At 41.7% G+C, this 17,107-nt stretch overlaps 2 protein-coding genes across 3 annotated transcripts; one reads left to right on the plus strand and one right to left on the minus strand.

Annotated features, from left to right (window-relative positions):
- Positions 1 to 73: 73 nt before the first annotated feature.
- On the minus strand, positions 74 to 3,240 carry commd4 (COMM domain containing 4). 2 transcript variants are annotated; one of them, XM_041938630.1, is made up of 8 exons: positions 3,162 to 3,240; positions 2,805 to 2,876; positions 2,634 to 2,699; positions 2,507 to 2,546; positions 1,737 to 1,856; positions 867 to 947; positions 554 to 730; positions 74 to 442 (listed from the first exon to the last, which is right to left on the minus strand). In XM_041938630.1, exons 1-8 carry the CDS (start codon positions 3,162 to 3,164, stop codon positions 402 to 404), a joined length of 600 nt encoding a protein of 199 aa, XP_041794564.1. In that variant the 5' UTR covers positions 3,165 to 3,240; the 3' UTR covers positions 74 to 401. The 2 variants fall into 2 exon arrangements, with proteins under 2 accessions (XP_041794564.1, XP_041794565.1); XM_041938631.1 differs by lacking the exon at positions 3,162 to 3,240 and adding an exon at positions 3,066 to 3,084.
- Positions 3,241 to 4,969: 1,729 nt separating this feature from the next.
- sema7a (semaphorin 7A) lies at positions 4,970 to 14,328 on the plus strand. The gene is made up of 14 exons (XM_041939028.1): positions 4,970 to 5,252; positions 5,490 to 5,629; positions 6,399 to 6,440; positions 6,554 to 6,649; positions 6,919 to 7,021; positions 7,191 to 7,301; positions 7,626 to 7,768; positions 9,025 to 9,203; positions 9,841 to 9,949; positions 10,507 to 10,702; positions 10,926 to 11,038; positions 11,387 to 11,532; positions 12,159 to 12,217; positions 12,312 to 14,328. The coding sequence occupies exons 1-14, from the start codon at positions 5,132 to 5,134 to the stop codon at positions 12,731 to 12,733; spliced, it is 1,980 nt and encodes a 659-aa protein (XP_041794962.1). The 5' UTR covers positions 4,970 to 5,131; the 3' UTR covers positions 12,734 to 14,328.
- Positions 14,329 to 17,107: the final 2,779 nt, after the last annotated feature.

A 17,107-nucleotide genomic window follows, 5' to 3' on the forward strand; every position in this document is an offset into this window, starting at 1 on the left:
GAGTAAACAATCCAAACAATGCATGCTGGGATATGTAGGCCTTATGGAAACGGGAGAGGACGACAAGTATCTGTGTGTTTCACATTTTATTGTGCTATTTACGGGCACGTGAAGATAAAACAGTTATCAATTATCAACAGCATTTAAAATGTGTGACATAATATACAATATTTTACAAAAAAAACGGTCCATTCAGTATTCTTGTTTCAGTGATGAATCACTCAGTCTGTAAACATTTCCACCAATTATTGCAGATGCATTCACATGACCATGGATATGACTAAATTATTACAAAACGTTATACTATACAAGGAGTAAGTATGGCACTTTTGGCAACCGATCAGCGTCATCTGTTTCCACTTCTTGATCTGACATCAAGGTCCGACTTCACTGTCCACTCTTCACTGCAGAGCATTCATCATAGCCTGGGCCTGTTTGAGCTCTGCAGAAGCACACAGAGGAAATATCACAACATAATTCTGGTTTATACAACTGACTGAAATGGAAAAACTGTGAGAAAAGAAGTGTGTTGTTGACAATATGCTGAACTAACCTGCAAGCAAGACTCTGAACTTGTCACCAGAAACAGAAACAACAGTGGTCTCTGTGAAGCCTGACTCTGCTCCTTGCGTCTGCAGTTTAAGCTGAATCACTGGCTCATTCACCTCCCTCAGCTCGCTGGAGCTGAGAGTGTAGTCGACGCGCCAGGACACACTGTTCAGGCATCCCACTGAAATTCATTGCAGAGCAGAAAGGATGGCACGCTTCAGTCAGTGCTGAGTCGGCAAGATCACACACGACAGCTCTCTACATCAGTTACATTTGTCTTGGTCTTTGAAAAGGGCAAGACAGACAGAAATACTTACGCCTCAGGCTCGTCTCTCTGAGTTTGTCTTGCAACGCAGAGTGTTTGTCTTCATATGATTTGCAGAGTCCCGTTGTGTGTTCTAAAAGAATGGATGCGTGTGTATTCGTAATTAACAGTCAGGCCAAGATACATTTCAAGTAAATAATGGCATAAAAGTGTTTCAACACACACTATTAGCTGAAGACATTAATGCAGCATTAACTGATCAATAAGAGATAAAAGAAATAACCACAAAGTAAGTAAAGTACTTAACATCCATCAGACAAAGTGGACATCTTTAATACACTGACAAAGAGAGCACAGTGTTAAGCTGGCTGAGAGTCAACTGCGGTGGTTTTGTAATATCAATGCACCAAAGTCACAATGTCCCACACCACCCAACCCTCACATCAGCATTGTCCTCTGCACATTGTATACATACTGTGTCCCCCTCAAGTGCCAGCTGAGTTTTGCCATACTTAAGTTACACAATAGCAAATGATACAATGCAGTAAGCTCCAATAATAACACAATAGGCTGTGCTTTGGGACCTGTAAATTTCTGGAAATGAGGCCTTTGTTTGCGTTAAGATGCATGATCCTTTTTAAATTCATTGTGCTTGGGTTCATATTCTGAGCACAGTTCAATATGTTTAAAAAAAGTGCAAATCTTGCAAATATTTAACTAAAATTTAGATCAAAAGATCTAGTTAATGCAGACCCTGCCCTGAAATATTACAAGAAAGCAAAAAGAAATTACAACAACAAACAAGGCAGTCTGTCCTTCCTCTTGCCACAAGTATGGAAAGACGTCTGTGCATGTGTGACTTTAGATTATGCAACATAATCAGCATTTTCAGATCAAACACGTGGAAACCCTGTGGACTAACCTTTAGGCAGACCGAGCTGCTGCAGCTCACTAGAAAGAGATTCACTGTCGACATCATGCTTTGCAGCACTGGACAAGATGAAGCTGAGCACCGCCACACTAGCTTTGATGTCCCCGCTCTCTGCAAAACGGATTAATGTCATGAATGCGTGTTACACAACAATGCAAGTATAACAATGTTAAAGGTTTGTGTGCATACGAGTAGGACTGCAGAACCAGCAGCAGTGGAATATAATTAAGTACAATTACCCAAGTACTCCACTTGCATATAATTTGTATATAATTTGGCCCTTTGCCAAAGTTTTTATGCTTCCTTATACTTCTATGTCGCTATGTTTCAAAGGCACATATTCTGCAGTACTTTTTACTCCAGTGTGTTTATTTGGCAGCAAGAGTTACTAGTTAGTCTGCAGATTAAGGTTTTGCACACAAAACATATGCCGAGTTTATAAAACAGGATGCGTTGTTGGAGACTTAACTCCTCAAACAGTTTTTAAAGTCAATTCATCGATAAACTATAGCAGTAAAATGCTGCATAAATAAAATCACTGATTATAATAATCATTATCATACCCACTGTGGCCATATTTCTGCATAGCCAGTGCTTTTACATTTGATACTACGATGTGAATGACTATCATACTACGTTTTTCTAGAAAAACTTCGGTACTTAAGAATATTTCTCTCTATTTGTAATGAAATATTTTAATATTATGGTGTTGCTACTTTAACAGAACATTTCCTCTAATATACGTAAAGAGGGAGACTTACCAAACTTTGCATCTGCAGTAAGCTTAGCAACTTTGTCGTACTAAAAATAAAAACAACACAGCACTAATCAGTGTTATTGAATCGTGTATCTGACGAGCGATTATGCAGAACTATGTTAAACACTTACATCTATGCCTTCCCCAAGCAAGTCCTTCAGCACTTGAACACAGAGGAGTTTCATCTTGACACTTGACTGTTAGTTAGTGAGGCAGAAGACAGAAAGAAAATAATGAAAAACTGACATTGAAAAGCATAACACTTCTTGATAGGTTAATGTAGGACTTGTGTAATTACTTACGATCTTCGCTAATGTGCTAATTTCGGCAAGTACCCAGTCAGGGCAGTCCAAATCTCCACAAAAACGGAACCGCTACAACAGACAAGACACCACATAAGTGTTCTTACCTGTAACGTCACCATAACAAAACACTGTGGACTTAAACACTGCAACGCTAGCATTCACATTAGCTATCCATCATTCAAAGCTACTAGCTAAGCCTGCTAGCTAGCTACCTGAAAACCGGACTAAACAACGATAGCGTCGAAGGAACATAATTACCTAAAACATTTATCAATCACGAGACTAAATTGTCCCATAGATGGTTTCTAAATGAGCGAACTAGTTTTAAATTATACGTTTAGTAAAAGCGCTTACCATGACTGTCAGTCAGCTGAGCAGTTGGACAGAAAAAAAGCAGAACAGGAAGAAATTTCGGCTTCCTCACATCTGATTGGACGATGGAATGGAGGGGCGGGGCGCTTCTCCTGGGCAGTTCATGGTCCTGATGTTGCATGGCATCGTCAATAACTCCTGTTTGTACCACATGTGCCGAACAATAAAAACAAATAATAAAAGTCAACAAGACCCAAAACATAAGATACAAGACATGATAAGATAATTAAAATAGCCACAACAAATACCATCGGTTAAGAAAAGGTCATACAACAGTGAATCTTATGAATAGATTTAAAATTGACACTTAGTTTGCCTGCCATAGATCCCCAGGTAGGGAGTTTTACAGCTAACAGCAAAGGCAGGGCCACCAACTGAGACTTTGAAACCATTAGTAAGATCTCAAGGAACTTTCAGGGTCATAAGGAATCAGCAGATCACAGATGTTGGCAGTGGCCTGAACATTTAATGTTTTAAAAACAAGTTCACAAAACTCACATGTAGCCAGAGAAGGGCAGCAAGAATTAGTAGGAGTAGGAGTTAAAAGTCTGGCAGCAGCATTTTGTATAAGATGCAGTATTTGGATGTTTTGTCTGCTCATACCTGAAGAATCTGCATTGCAGTAGTCAAGTCTGGAGGCGATTCAAGCATGGCCAACCTTAGCTAAATCTGCAGAGAAAAGGAATAAGCTGATCTTGGTGGAGTGTAGCGGACTGCAGGACTGCAGCACTTTAGTGACCTGCATCAAGAGACATCTGTAAGTCACAAATTACACCTTGCTTTTAGGCCTCTTTTTTTTCATTGTTAAATAAGGCACCCGGACTACAAGAGGCATTGTTACAAATGATACATCTGTTTGGGGCCCCAGATGTAAAACATGGTTAAATACAATAGACTTCCACATGATCTATGTAAAAATTTTCAGTTTCATTTATGCATTGACATTAACCTAGGAGGCCTTTTCAGAATCCTTCACACTTGGCATTCTTTCTTTCATTGTGGCCATGAGGTTAAGATAAGATGCAGGCCTTGCACATGTGCCAGACTTGCCTGATAATACTGACTGAGAAACAACACTGACTGAGAGTGACCCACACCGTCTTGCCTCCTCCCTGGTGACGTGATGATATGTTATTCTGTATGGCATTTGACATACTGCATAAAGCTGAATGAATGAATAAACTTCTATACATACTTAGGTCCATTTACCCACAAAATAAGTAATGTTGCACAACATATTAGATAAAATACATTTCTTTGTCTGTAAATGACTTTTGGCAAATAAAAGGAATGAATAGGTATTTTTTCATGGTCTATAAAACATCATATAAACCTTGAAATATTTGCTTATTTGGTACTTTATAATTTCCGTATTTTGTCACCATCAAAAGCGAGCCTGGATTGTGTCAAAGAGAAGAGTTTATTCCTCACCTGCCTCACCTAGTCCCTGCATGTCGTTTATTGTATCTGTGCAGGCGAGAAGCTGGTGGCGACAAAGCACCTGTCCCCTCCTCTCCTAGATCGTTCCAAGATAACACACATGCAGAAGACGAAAGAGCGAGCCAACAAAAAGCACCTGCAAACTGCTGGCTTTGTCACCGCCCCTAAAAGCCTGCGTCAACGCTGGCTCAGCGCTGATGACACAGGTGGGTAAATTCATTTTACGATTTTCTAAACCTCGCTTCACCATTTCTTCTGTTTTCTCCTTGCCTATTCGAAAAAATGCAAGATATTTTTGTTTCCCAAATTTGATGCTTAATGACATTGGTATTCCGCAAACATCAGTCCTAATTTGACATTTAATCTCCTGCGAGGGAAGGAAGCCGAGCGCAGCGGGAGGAGGAGTCCGGAGTCTAAATCTGGAGCGATTTATTCCAGAATGCGACGGAGGCTGTTTGAGTCCGGTGCACAGGAGCGGAATTAACAGATATATTCAGACATTTCGGCGCAATATGAGGCGGTTTGTTTTAATCTATATTTGTCTTGCTGGCGATTTTCTTCTGGTCCTTAGTGTTGACTTGAAGGACGCACCGACTCTTGGATCTAAAGATAATCCCAGAGTTTTGAGCAAAGGTACGTTCACTTGTCACTTCTTCACCGTTAGTTTTCTGCAGTGTTTTAGACGCGTTCAGTGGCTCGAATCAGCCACAGAGTTAATACTGTTTTCAAATCCTCTTCAAGCCTAGTTCATTGCAGATGACCCAACTTTATTCTTGTGATGTTCCTGCACAATGCAGTCATTGATAAGTTTCACCCTCACCAACATCCTGGCAGGTCTGTGTGATAGTGTGACTCTTGTTCTTCCCTCAGATATAACAAATGGTGTATTTCAATATCCAGTCCGTCAGAACCACACTGTGCTCTACTATCAGGAGGACGTGGAGGAGATGTATGTTGGAGGGACTGATTTTGTGTTAAAACTTGATGTGAATGACTATCATATCATAGAGGTGAGTGTTTTTGGGGCTAATAGATTTTGAACCCGGCTTTTTCTATCTTTTTGTTTTGCTGTTTCACTCACTCACATCAAGTTGTCTAATGCTTTATTGATGGGCTCCCAGCTTGAGATCTGCGTGGCTCACCCGGGTGACAGTGGAGTATGCAGCGAAGGGTTATAATGAGATGCTGTACAGTAACAGATGGCTGTCACAGACGCCTGCCACAGACCCTTTTGCTGCACAATGAGTCTGTCTCACAGGACAAATACAGCCTTTCAAAGCCAGCTAATATGCAGCTTCAAGTCAGTAGGCGCTGCTGATTAACTGCTGGGGGTGAACAAACAGAACCTTATGATGTCCAAAAGTTTCTATAATAATCCACAAAATTCATGCAAATTAATTATCTTATGATTGAATAAAGAATGGTATAATGGTTGTTGGTTGTTTTCCAATAAAACTGAGTAAATGTGGCCTCAGATCGGGCCATAAGACAGACGTATCTTCTTTTCGCTAATGGATAGGAGCAGCTGAAGCCATTTCAGCAGAAGACATTATCTTGAGTGAGATAGATAGAAGAGAGTAAACCTATGGCAGAAAGCCTAAGATGGGTATCGGATTGGCAGCCCTGAGTTCATTTTTATGTGTCACCCAGCTATTTCAAACATTTCAAACACCAGGTTTTAGTCAGAGTTTGAGCATTCTTCACTGGTTAGTGATAAGAGCTGTTTGAAATGTTCATTGTCTATTCATAAATTTGTCTACCAATTCTCTCCTCCTGCAGAAATTTCCTCTGAAAACAACAGGGCAGCGACAGTGCAGAGAGGTTAGTAACTGGACGGCGAGGATGTGTGATCAGGAATGGCTGCTCAACAAGTTTGAACAATACAGAGACTCATTTTGTGCGATGACAAGGTAATAACAGCCTTTGTGTTGCAGGGCCCCTGTGACAATGTCATCACAGTCATTGAGAAGTTTCAAGACAGCCTGTTTGTCTGTGGAACAAATGGACACAAACCACAATGTTGGAAGCTTGTGAGTGTTCGCATACACCTCTTAATATGTGTTGCACTTAATGTCACATCTGTTTGACATGCTGCAGTTTTTGTGGCTAGTTAATTACTGGCAACAGCAGGGCAAAGCTTATTAAAGGGTAGTGCTGTTGGTGATATGGCTGTGGTTGAGATTAAACTTTAATCAGCAGCCTGTCTGTAATTTCAGAAGGACGTTTGGTGCTTTGTTATTTTTCCACACAGTTGTCTTGAGCCGTCACACTACCCTGTTGACCTTCTGTTGTTCCACAGTTTTCTTCAGTGAACAATCAGTCCCATGAAATAGTGGAGAGTTATGAGGGGACAGGCATCTCTCCGTTCACGTACACGCAGAACTACTTATCCCTCACAGTAGGTATGTTAAATACAGCTTCCTGCTCAAGCTATGGCCGTGTTTTTCAAGGTGTAAAAATGTGACTCAGTGCTTCAGACTTATGTAACCATGTCGCATTCTCACAGAAATATGCTCAATAATTGAACATCTTTGCTCGTTTTCATGTGATGTTTCTATCTGCTATTTTTAGAGGGGGATCTATATTCAGCAGCAGCTTTGGACGCTGATGGAAGTTCGTTACAATTCAGAAGGAAAGCCGGCAGCAGAACTAATGTCTGGATGTATGACAGCTGGGTCTCAGGTGGGCAACTGAATGATGGCAATTCATAATGTATGATGCTACACTGTAAGTCCCATTAGCACTGCGATGTGCCAGCACACCATATCAAACACAAAAAGAGTGAGGATTAACAGTGGTGTTGAGCTTGCATGAGAATTGTGCACCTTATTAGCAGCAGTTTGTCCTTAAGATGCTCAAGCTTCACCTCAGACCATTCAGTCCACTCCTCTGCACGGTTTTGCTTTGTTTTCGCATGTAAAGCTGTTTTCATCGCATATTCTCCACTGGTATTGCACTGCACTGTAAACAGTGAAACACTTGGGTAAACATATCCTCCCCTTGCAGAGCCCACATTCATCTCAGCATCCTGGGTGAAGCAGGAGGACAACCCCGATGATGAGAAAATTTACATCTTTTTCCGCGAAAAGAACTCAGATCACAACCCGGAGGCTGACCCCTGGATATCGAGGGTTGCCAGAGTTTGTAAGGTACGCTGGACACTGGAGGAGGCTCAGCTTACGTCAGTGAAGCTCTCATCTTACTGGAGTGCTAAATTCCCTCAAATCTCCTCAGCTCAGCTTCAGTAATCAAGCTATCCAAACTAAACAGCCATCCAAATCTTGTTCAAGGTAGAGGCAGGTAGGAAGGGAGAGTCCACTCATATTGACTCCAGTATATAAATCCTAGTAAAACATGTTTGTAGTTTTAAACATATTTATTTGAAATATAAAGTAAATGAAATTAATATAAATGAAATATGTGTTTTAATTACTGAGAAATAGGCTAGAGCTGTATTGCTTCATAATACTCATTTGAGCGAGTTAGAGGGCGTGGCCATGAGTCAGGCAGTGACTCAGTCTTTCTCTGATGAAGGGTGGGCTAGACCACACAATTTGGATATGATCCAATATAAAGCAACACCAGGACCAGAATCACAGTTATGTGTTTTGTTCATTAAAGCATCATTTCATCATGTAGGGTGAGTGATGAGCGATGATGTATGATCTGCCAGTTAAATCTTCTTTGGTCTGGTTGGATGAAAGGCCCAGCGGGGCCACAGTGGGGAGGACACTGACTTCAGCAGAGTTTAACTAATAGTCTGTAGGCGTGTCTGCTGTGTCTCCTACAGTAACCCCTCCTGAATTTTCCAGACAAAGGAGATGAAAGGCTGCCATCTGTCAGACCAGTGTGTTTGATGTTGACTCTAACCTTTGTTTATTCCAGGAACAATGGTTAAATTCAGCCTCATATTGATATGCTCATACTGAGGGTGCAGGCTGTTTCCATGGATAATATGACAGGATAGGAAATTATTTATTTGCACTGTGCTAAAAAAACAAAACAAAGGGTGACTACAGTAGGCAGAATGATATCCTGTAGTTCTGTGAACACAATGCCAGACTTTGACAAAGGCATAATTAAAGTATTTAACCAGATTAATGTCGTATAATGCAACCATCTGCTGCAGGGTGGTCTCATTTCCACCATCCGTGCCAACGAATCAGGCGTCTTCTTCCTCGAGTAACTAACCTGTGATACCGTTATTGAGGCTGAAATACAGTCTTTTCAGCACCCTTGTTATTTGACATCTGTACAAAGCAAAACTTGCCCTAAAAGCGGTTTTGTTCCAGATCTCATGGTCCATGTACCAACAGTCCTATCAAGTAACCCTGAGTTGAGGAATTTCAGTTTGCAAGGAATGTGAAGCGTCTTCCTCGCGTCATTTATTGCCATCATTTTGCAGGTAGATGAAGGCGGATCGAAGCGATTCTTCCAGAACATGTGGACATCTTTCCTCAAGGCCCGGCTCGTCTGTGGGTTTCCAGAGGAGTCCCTCTATTTCAACCGTCTCCAAGACACTTATGTGATGCACGCCGAAGACTGGCGTGACACCAGAATCTATGCCCTTTTCACAAGCAGCTGGTTAGACACTTCCCCTTCCTTTATGATGAGCTGCTAAGCAACAGCCCAAGCGACATGCTGACAGGGTGACACAGAATGGCACCCACTCAAAGTTGAAAACTCAGCATTTTGAAATGTTTGGAGACAAAGATAACTCTGGCCTGTAGCTTTTGACCTAGACACTATGTTGCAGAATAGGTTTCTAATATGAGTAGCACAAAGCAGCAAAGGCGGGGATATCCTGACTTTTAGTCCTTGGTATGGGTCAAGTTGCATGGCCAAGGGAGAGGCCCTTTTCCCCCTCCACCAAGCCTCTGTAAAACTGGCATGACTGTTTGGTCTGGATTGGAAACTAAATATTTATTAGTGAGTGTAATAAGGGTTTGCCATTCTTTCTGTCAGTTTGATTGATTGGGTTGCATGAATCTGGTGTGAGCGATTTTGTAGTGCCACACCTTGTGTTGTAGAAGTTGCTCTGCGCCAAAAAAAAAAAAAAATCATCAGAAGTTGCTCTGCCAATAAAGAAATTCGTCTCTTTTAAGATTAAAGATGGTTACAAAATCATAACCCCGACCACCACCATGGTTGATGTACAGGTGACATACAGATAAAAGCAGTGCTTTTTATGCTCACTTCACCTGTCTTATTTCTCCTCTAGGAACTCCACAGCAGTGTGCGTCTATTCAGTAGGAATGATTGAAGACATATTTGAGAACTCAACTTTTAAGGGCTTCAACAAAGACATCCCCAAACCGAGGCCAGGAACGGTAAGGATCTGTTTTGTTGCTATGTTTTGTGCCATCACAAAGCACTTCTTCTGGGGGTTTTATTTTTGTTTCAGCCCTCGTATTCATTCTTCCACATTTATTGGGGTTTGTCTAGTGTTTATCACGTGTCCCTGAGTAGGACTGTAGATTAAAAAAAAACATATTACGTACATGGGTGGAAACGTGGAAAGTGTGTGTCTGCTGTCCCCATCACGTGTGGTTCAGTGTTTCCATCTGTGGATGTTGATTGTCTTTTTTTACATGAAGTCTACTTGAGTTCATCCCTGTGTATGAGGAACTAAAGGGGCCTCACAAACAGAATTTCCTCTTGTTGTAGTAGACAGTTTACTGACCGCCTGAGTAATGATAGCTTTTCCACAAAGGACGTGGTCTTGTGGCCATGTGTGGTAAAGAAAACCACCCATCCATCCATCTCTTCAGCTTACAGTGTAGGAAATGTTTGCGTCTGATTTGTTTTCATACTTTGGTGTCTGAAAAATGTTCAGCTAGCGTTCCCATTTCCAAAGTATGCAAACCACTTGTCCATATTTTTTCAGTGTGTAAAAAACAGCAGAAGCCTGCCGCTGGCCACGGTCAATATCGTGAAGGATTACCCAGAAATGACTGACTGGGTTTACTCCAAACATTATACAGCTCCATTTTATGTAAGCAGCAACAACTACACCAAGATAGTTGTGGATCGGGTCCAGGCAGCAGACCAGCGCGTGTACAACATCCTGCTACTATCCACCGGTATGTTCTGACAGGAAGAAATGACACTGTTCAACATAGAGATGGTCTTCACTACTTTATTTTGCTATTTGTATTGTATTGTACCTGTGTGTCCCTGTTGACTTGGCTTGCAATCACACATTGTTTAAAATCTCTGCTAGGAACAATGAGCTAAAAATATGGCACTCAGTGTGACTCCCGAAATAACAACAAACAAATTGCCCTTTGTGTGCTGCTCCCACAGATTCTGGGAAGATCCATAAAGTGTTAGAGGCTGGGTCCGAACCTTTCATCATCTCTGAAACACAACTCTCCAACCGTTCAACCATACAGTCAATGAAACTTGACTCTAAAAAGGTGCTGATTGTTCATAACGCCATCTGAATGTCACACATTGTGCGTTGCGGTGTTCTCAGCAGTGTTTGCTCAAAAGTGAAAACATTTTTTCATCAGCCAAATTTGATTTTTTTTTTCACAATTTAGTATTTTGAAGCTGGACTGATGAGTATTTTTAACGTATGCAGACCATGGTCTGGACACCTGGACACCCAACTCCAAATGCTTGTGCTAGCTATCAACTTTATAAAGTGATGATATGTTAGGACAAGGTCATATGCCAGTGTTGTTTGCAGCTTGCTTCGCTGCAAGTGGCCAAAATAGCCGTCAACGCAGGTTTAAAGTGAAATTGTGTCTTCCTCTCCTCAGAAAAAGTTAGTGGTGGGTTTTTCAGAGAAAATTTCTATCGTGGACCTCCAGAGCTGTCAGCAGTACAACACCTCCTGCGCAGACTGTGTTCTGGCCCGGGACCCGTACTGTGCCTGGACGACGTATGGATGCACCCCGACTTCCCCGTAAGTGTGGACAGCAGAGTCTTGCTCTTAAGTAGGCTTCTGATATTCTGTACAAATCCTTGTCATGTTACAACGTATTAAGGTCAACAATATTAAATAGCTGCTTTCTGCATGTCCTTTTGCAACTCGGTATTACGCCAAAGCTTGTAATAGACCCGCCTCGGTATGCCTCACCGAGGTGTGAAAAGAACACGTTCTCATTCCAGCGTCAAGTTAGCAATGATGAATATGCAACACAGGGTTAGTGAAGGTCATTGGTTGGCTTACCGCTTCCTTAAAATCAACAACACTGACTGATGGTTTCACAGGGAATCAAACCATGCTCTCCTGTGTGAAAGCCCTATTTTTTTCCTTCTCTCCCATCATTCTCGCCCCCTGATGGTACCACACCTTCATACATGCCTGCACTTCTCACGCCTCGGCAAAGCATAACATGACAGTAACAAGCTATCTTCTGGTGAATCAGCGATTCTGTTACTTGCTGTCTGCCAAAGAAAGGAATAAATGTTGATGCAGGATCAGACAAAAGCTTTTTCCAAAATAAAAAGATCAGCAGGCCGATGTCAAAGTCACTCATCTCTCACTGTGCGTATTTGATGGAACATGTGTTTTGTTTTTGTTGACAGTGACGCCATTCAGAATGTCATGGATGGGGAAATAAGTGTGTGCAACTCATTAGTAAAAGGTAATTAATGCTGAGTCACATTACAATAACGCACACTTACTAAGGGCTTGAAATGTTTTGGTCACATCTCTATTTTATCTTTTTATTTTTTTAGAACAAAAGCAAGACCACCGGCTCAAACGGGAGACAGTTACACCTGCGGATATGAGGACCGGCCACTCTGTCCCCTTGGGTGTCCCTTTCTATCTGTCCTGTCCCATAGATTCGTACCATGCTGCCTACACCTGGGAGCATGGAGGCCAGACCAGCCCTTGCCTACAAATGCAGTCTAATTGCCTGCACCTCATCCCTGCCATGACACAAGAGAACTATGGCACCTACGAGTGCATATCCAAAGAGAAAAACTACACCAAAGTGGTGAAAAATTATCATCTTACGGAGCAAAAGATCCCAGAGCCAATGACTGACAGAGGCAATACCCCAAGGCAATACAATATGAATGATGCATCCGCTGTTGTGCCACAGATGTGGATCAACCTTGGACTTGCGGTAACGGTGATGGGGATTTTCAGATAGGGTTTACACAACTAGCTAGTTAAACTTTACACTCTTTTCTCCTTGAGAATTTCCATTGGTCCAGACCTCATGCTTGGAAGTGCAGCCTCAGTATTTTCAGGCCCTTTGTCCTTGCCTTTGCTAACCAGCCCACGGTGCTGCGGTACCAAAGGAAATCCGCCCAAACATCGGTTAAGCTTTCAACTCAACAGTGCAGGATCAATCCCACTGTGAACCTAAACCTCATTTGTGTGCGCGGTCACATCGCTGTGCTTGGCAGAAAATGTTCAAGTTTACAGGAACAAGCCACGGTCAAGTTTATTTTCAAAAGAGAAGCCAGAACAGGAAGAGGTGATGGAGGGAGAAAGCAGCACAGCTGGTCAGCGGTAGAGCACAGCCTGAATGAGCCGAGGAGCTCTAATGGTGTTTATTGGGATCAGCTGATGATCAGTCACTGATTTCAGCAGAGGTAATCTGAAGGAATTCCCTTTGCGGTAACAAGGGATCAGACTGACTGCAACGCTCAGACCAAAACACACCTTTAAAATGTTGTAGTCATGAGTGCAAAGGCTTCAGGTGGAGAGCCACAGACAGTGCAGCAGACAGGAAGCAGGTGTGGTGTAGCTGCAGCTTGGTATGCACATGTTGAAGCCATCTGAGCTCTGGTTCATTAGAGGTCAGGAAAATGCAAAGTTCTGGTGGACATTTCCACTGTGCCTCACTGCAGTGCACTGATGACAGATTATTTTTGTTTAAGGAAGGGTGGAGGCAGCCAGGGGCCCTGTGGAGTTCTCTGTTTTGTTCAACTCTCCCACTGTCACAACAGTCAGTAGTCAGAGAGGTGTTACAGTGAAAGGTGTCCTGCTGCAGAGCAGATACTGTCTAACCTCTAAAATAACAAGCACCTTGTTTCATTTTCACATTCGTTTTGGCAATGAAATGCACATTTCTCTGAATTTCACATACAGAAGCTTTGATTAGCTGCAGCAGGAGCAATAGATATTACACGTAGTACCACATTACACTTGAGGTAGAACAGATTGGAGATGGTTGTTGTAGGGGATAGTTTTGACACATTTAAGCCACCTTCCTAAACAGTTGTTTATATTAAAGTGAGAGGCCATGTAAACTTTGCTGAACAGTAGCCGCTGTTTTCACAAGGGACAAATACGGGATAGTGCTAAATGCTGCAACAATAACAGCAGTCGAGAAAACTCAGAGAGCTTTCTTAATAATGTCCATTATGGAGGAATATCTGGCTTATGTTTACTAACACTTTGCAGCCAAAAGCTAAAAGCTCATATCAGAACAACTAAACCTGTATTAGCAAATCCTGATTGTACTGAACCTGAGTAGTGGTGTGCTTATTGATTGCTAATGAATTCAACTTTTCATTTGTAAAAAGAAGCCTGTGTTATTTCTGATTTCACAGCCTCTCACTAACCACCAAGCTAAACATATTTATTATTTTAAATGTTTTGGTACAATCATAGTTTTATGTTAATGCTAAATCTTTGTTTCACACTGGAGATTTTTATACATGCAAGCAACATGTGTCCTTACAATTTCAAAAATCTTGTACTTTCTGAAAATCTTGCTTGAAGACTGTGAGTGACTTTTATTGACTTCCTAATTGTTAAAATGAACAAAAGGAGCGGAGCTGAAAATCCAAAACATGGTTCACAAGTAAGTGGTTTCAGGACAGCAATTTATTTGTCCTTATCAGGTCATGACGTCATCGCTCAAACCAAGTGCAGTCTAATCAGAGTACAGACGACCCTGTAAGGATCTTTAGTTTAATCTGTCTTATTCCTGGATCTTAAGTCTCAACACTGCCAATGGTGGCCAAGTGAGTACATCTTGTTTACACCAGGAGAGGAAATCACAACACAACTACACTGTGTATCTCTGGCCATTACCCAACAACCACTCGGGTGGAAATCCTGGATTCTCATCAGATTTTCTTTCTAGAGAAGTAATTGTGGTTTCGGAGATCTGTGAGAAATTTGCAGCTGTTTCATCTCAGGTCCAAGATGAACATCCAGATTACACATCCACAGTGAACAGTCATCTTGGCCAGTCTGTGACCAAGCCCCTCTGGTAGTACGTTGGCCTGTGGGGATTGCTTGTTATCCTCATCTTAGGAAAGTTTTTATTTTCAGCACAGCAGTGACTTACCATGGTGTATTTATATGAAGTGAAATACCACAAGCTGTGTAAGTCCTTTTCATCCGAGGTTTCACACAAACTTCTGACGGTTTAAAACAGTTTGTTTTCCCAGCACTGCAGGGCACAGCAGGATACAGATGAGCCACCCACTGCACACGTGTCTGGCTGTCAGGTCACTTTAATGAAGATCATGGATTTTCAGGTTTAAGCCGGAGCTGACACGACACCTGACCTGATAGTTAAGTGGCTCCTGTGGTTACGTGTCCACCTGGCCTGTAGACTTGCTGCTGAGAAGCTTACTCATAGTCTTGGTGGAGATGTAAAATGTGTTTTCATAGATCTATGACATGATTTGTTTGTGGCGTCTGCATGAGTCACTGCTTGAGCCACCCTTTTAGTTAAATCCGGACCCTCCCTGCTCAAGCTGTATGATGTAGGCAAAACAATGGCAACCTTTTATTAGAATAAGTAAACATCACTATGATTTTCTGTGGACCTCCTTTAAGAAGCTCCTCCAGTCTCCTTAAGTGTAAGCGGCTCTAATTTGGGACGGCGCCACACTGCAATCTCAACTGTGTGATATGGTGGCCGTGAGCTCTGCCGGACTCTGATATGAGTGTAAGTAGACCTTGATTCCCAGAGGATTCGGGCCACAGTTTACATCTCCTTTCCTGTTGAACTCCTTGAACAGGAAGGTCTGCTGGAAGACAGCCAAAAGTACAGGGAATCATGCAACATAATCAGACGGAAACAAACACAAATCATCCTTTTTTCTGAGAAAAGCCAAAAGAACCCCTCCCTGTGAAACAAACAAACTGTACTTAAAACATATGAAATATGTATACAACGTAACACACATATATTAACGTTTTCCAAAATATTTGCATAGTATACTGTCTAATTTACCTCCAAGCTTGCAAGTACAAGCATTCCACAGATTCTATCTGTAGCTGCAGTCTTTTGACAGCAGAGGTCACTGTTGTACAACAGGACCCACAAGTTCACAACACCAACCCATAGCCTAAACTGAACCTCCACCTAAAGCTCAGGATAGGCTCATATTTTCCAAATCTGTCTTTAAACAATACTCACACGCCCATTTATTAAAACAGTTTTTGCTTACTGTCGTTCCCATTCCAGACATGCTTCAAGTGGAAGTGATGGGTGGTAAAGTCATGAGACCTCCTTCAGTGCAAAAATAAATTCCAGAGTTTAAGTTAAAATGAGGCTTTAGCAGCCTGAGTTAAGCAAATGTAATATTTTCCAAAAGTATTGTGACCATGATGAGAAGATATTCTCACGCTGAGAAATCAACAATATGACTGAAGATATGTTAATGCCCAGTAACAACGAAAACTCTAATGTCTTAACTTTGAAAAATAGCAGTTCAATTAACCTTTCACTGCCACTGCCTGCTACACTTCATATTGCCAGCAAGTCAGGTTACACATGTTAAAACAGTGAACACTCACATGCTATATTTATAATGAAGAGACAGCACAATATAAAGCATATGTAACCCTAACCCAAAGTGAGGAAAGGCCAAAATGTCCACATTCCCAAGGTCTTACACTTAAATTGGCCATTACTCTCTCTCTCTCTCTCTCTCTCTCTCTCTCTCTCTCTCTCTCTCTCTCTTTCTCTCTCTCTCTCTGTCTCCCTCTCTCTCACACACACACATACTCAGTCAAAAACAATGGTGATGAAGGAAAATAACTGTAGTTACCAGTCAAATATTAATTATATGAAAATTAAGGCCCAAAAACATGTCAAAAGATTAGATTCATTCACTTTTTTCTCAATAATATGATGGGATATATTCTACATGTATTATTCCTTGCTAGGCCCATGTGGTCTGATGTTGAACTGCCAGAGACTGGGAGAGGTCATACTGCAGTTCACCAGACGATGGCAGTATTTGCGCAGGAAACAAGTCTCCTCAAAAACCAACGCTGATCCATGTGACTCAAACAATTAAGGAACTGCAATGACTGAAAATGTTGGTTTTTAAAATAGGCTTTCTTCGGTTTCTATTAGCTCTCTGTGCCACGTCCGGTTTTAACACATTCACTAAAGCTTATAAATCGGTTCAGGCGTCACATTAAGCTGTTTCACTGAAATACCATCAAATGTCTTCTCTCTCACTGGACTCCTCTGAATTCAGCCTCATGTCCGTCTGTTTGTTTGTTTTAATTATTAAGGATAATTTTTAATGACGCTGCAATG

Source organism: Chelmon rostratus, chromosome 6 (genome assembly GCF_017976325.1).
Source record: "Chelmon rostratus isolate fCheRos1 chromosome 6, fCheRos1.pri, whole genome shotgun sequence".
Taxonomy (NCBI): domain Eukaryota; kingdom Metazoa; phylum Chordata; class Actinopteri; order Chaetodontiformes; family Chaetodontidae; genus Chelmon; species Chelmon rostratus.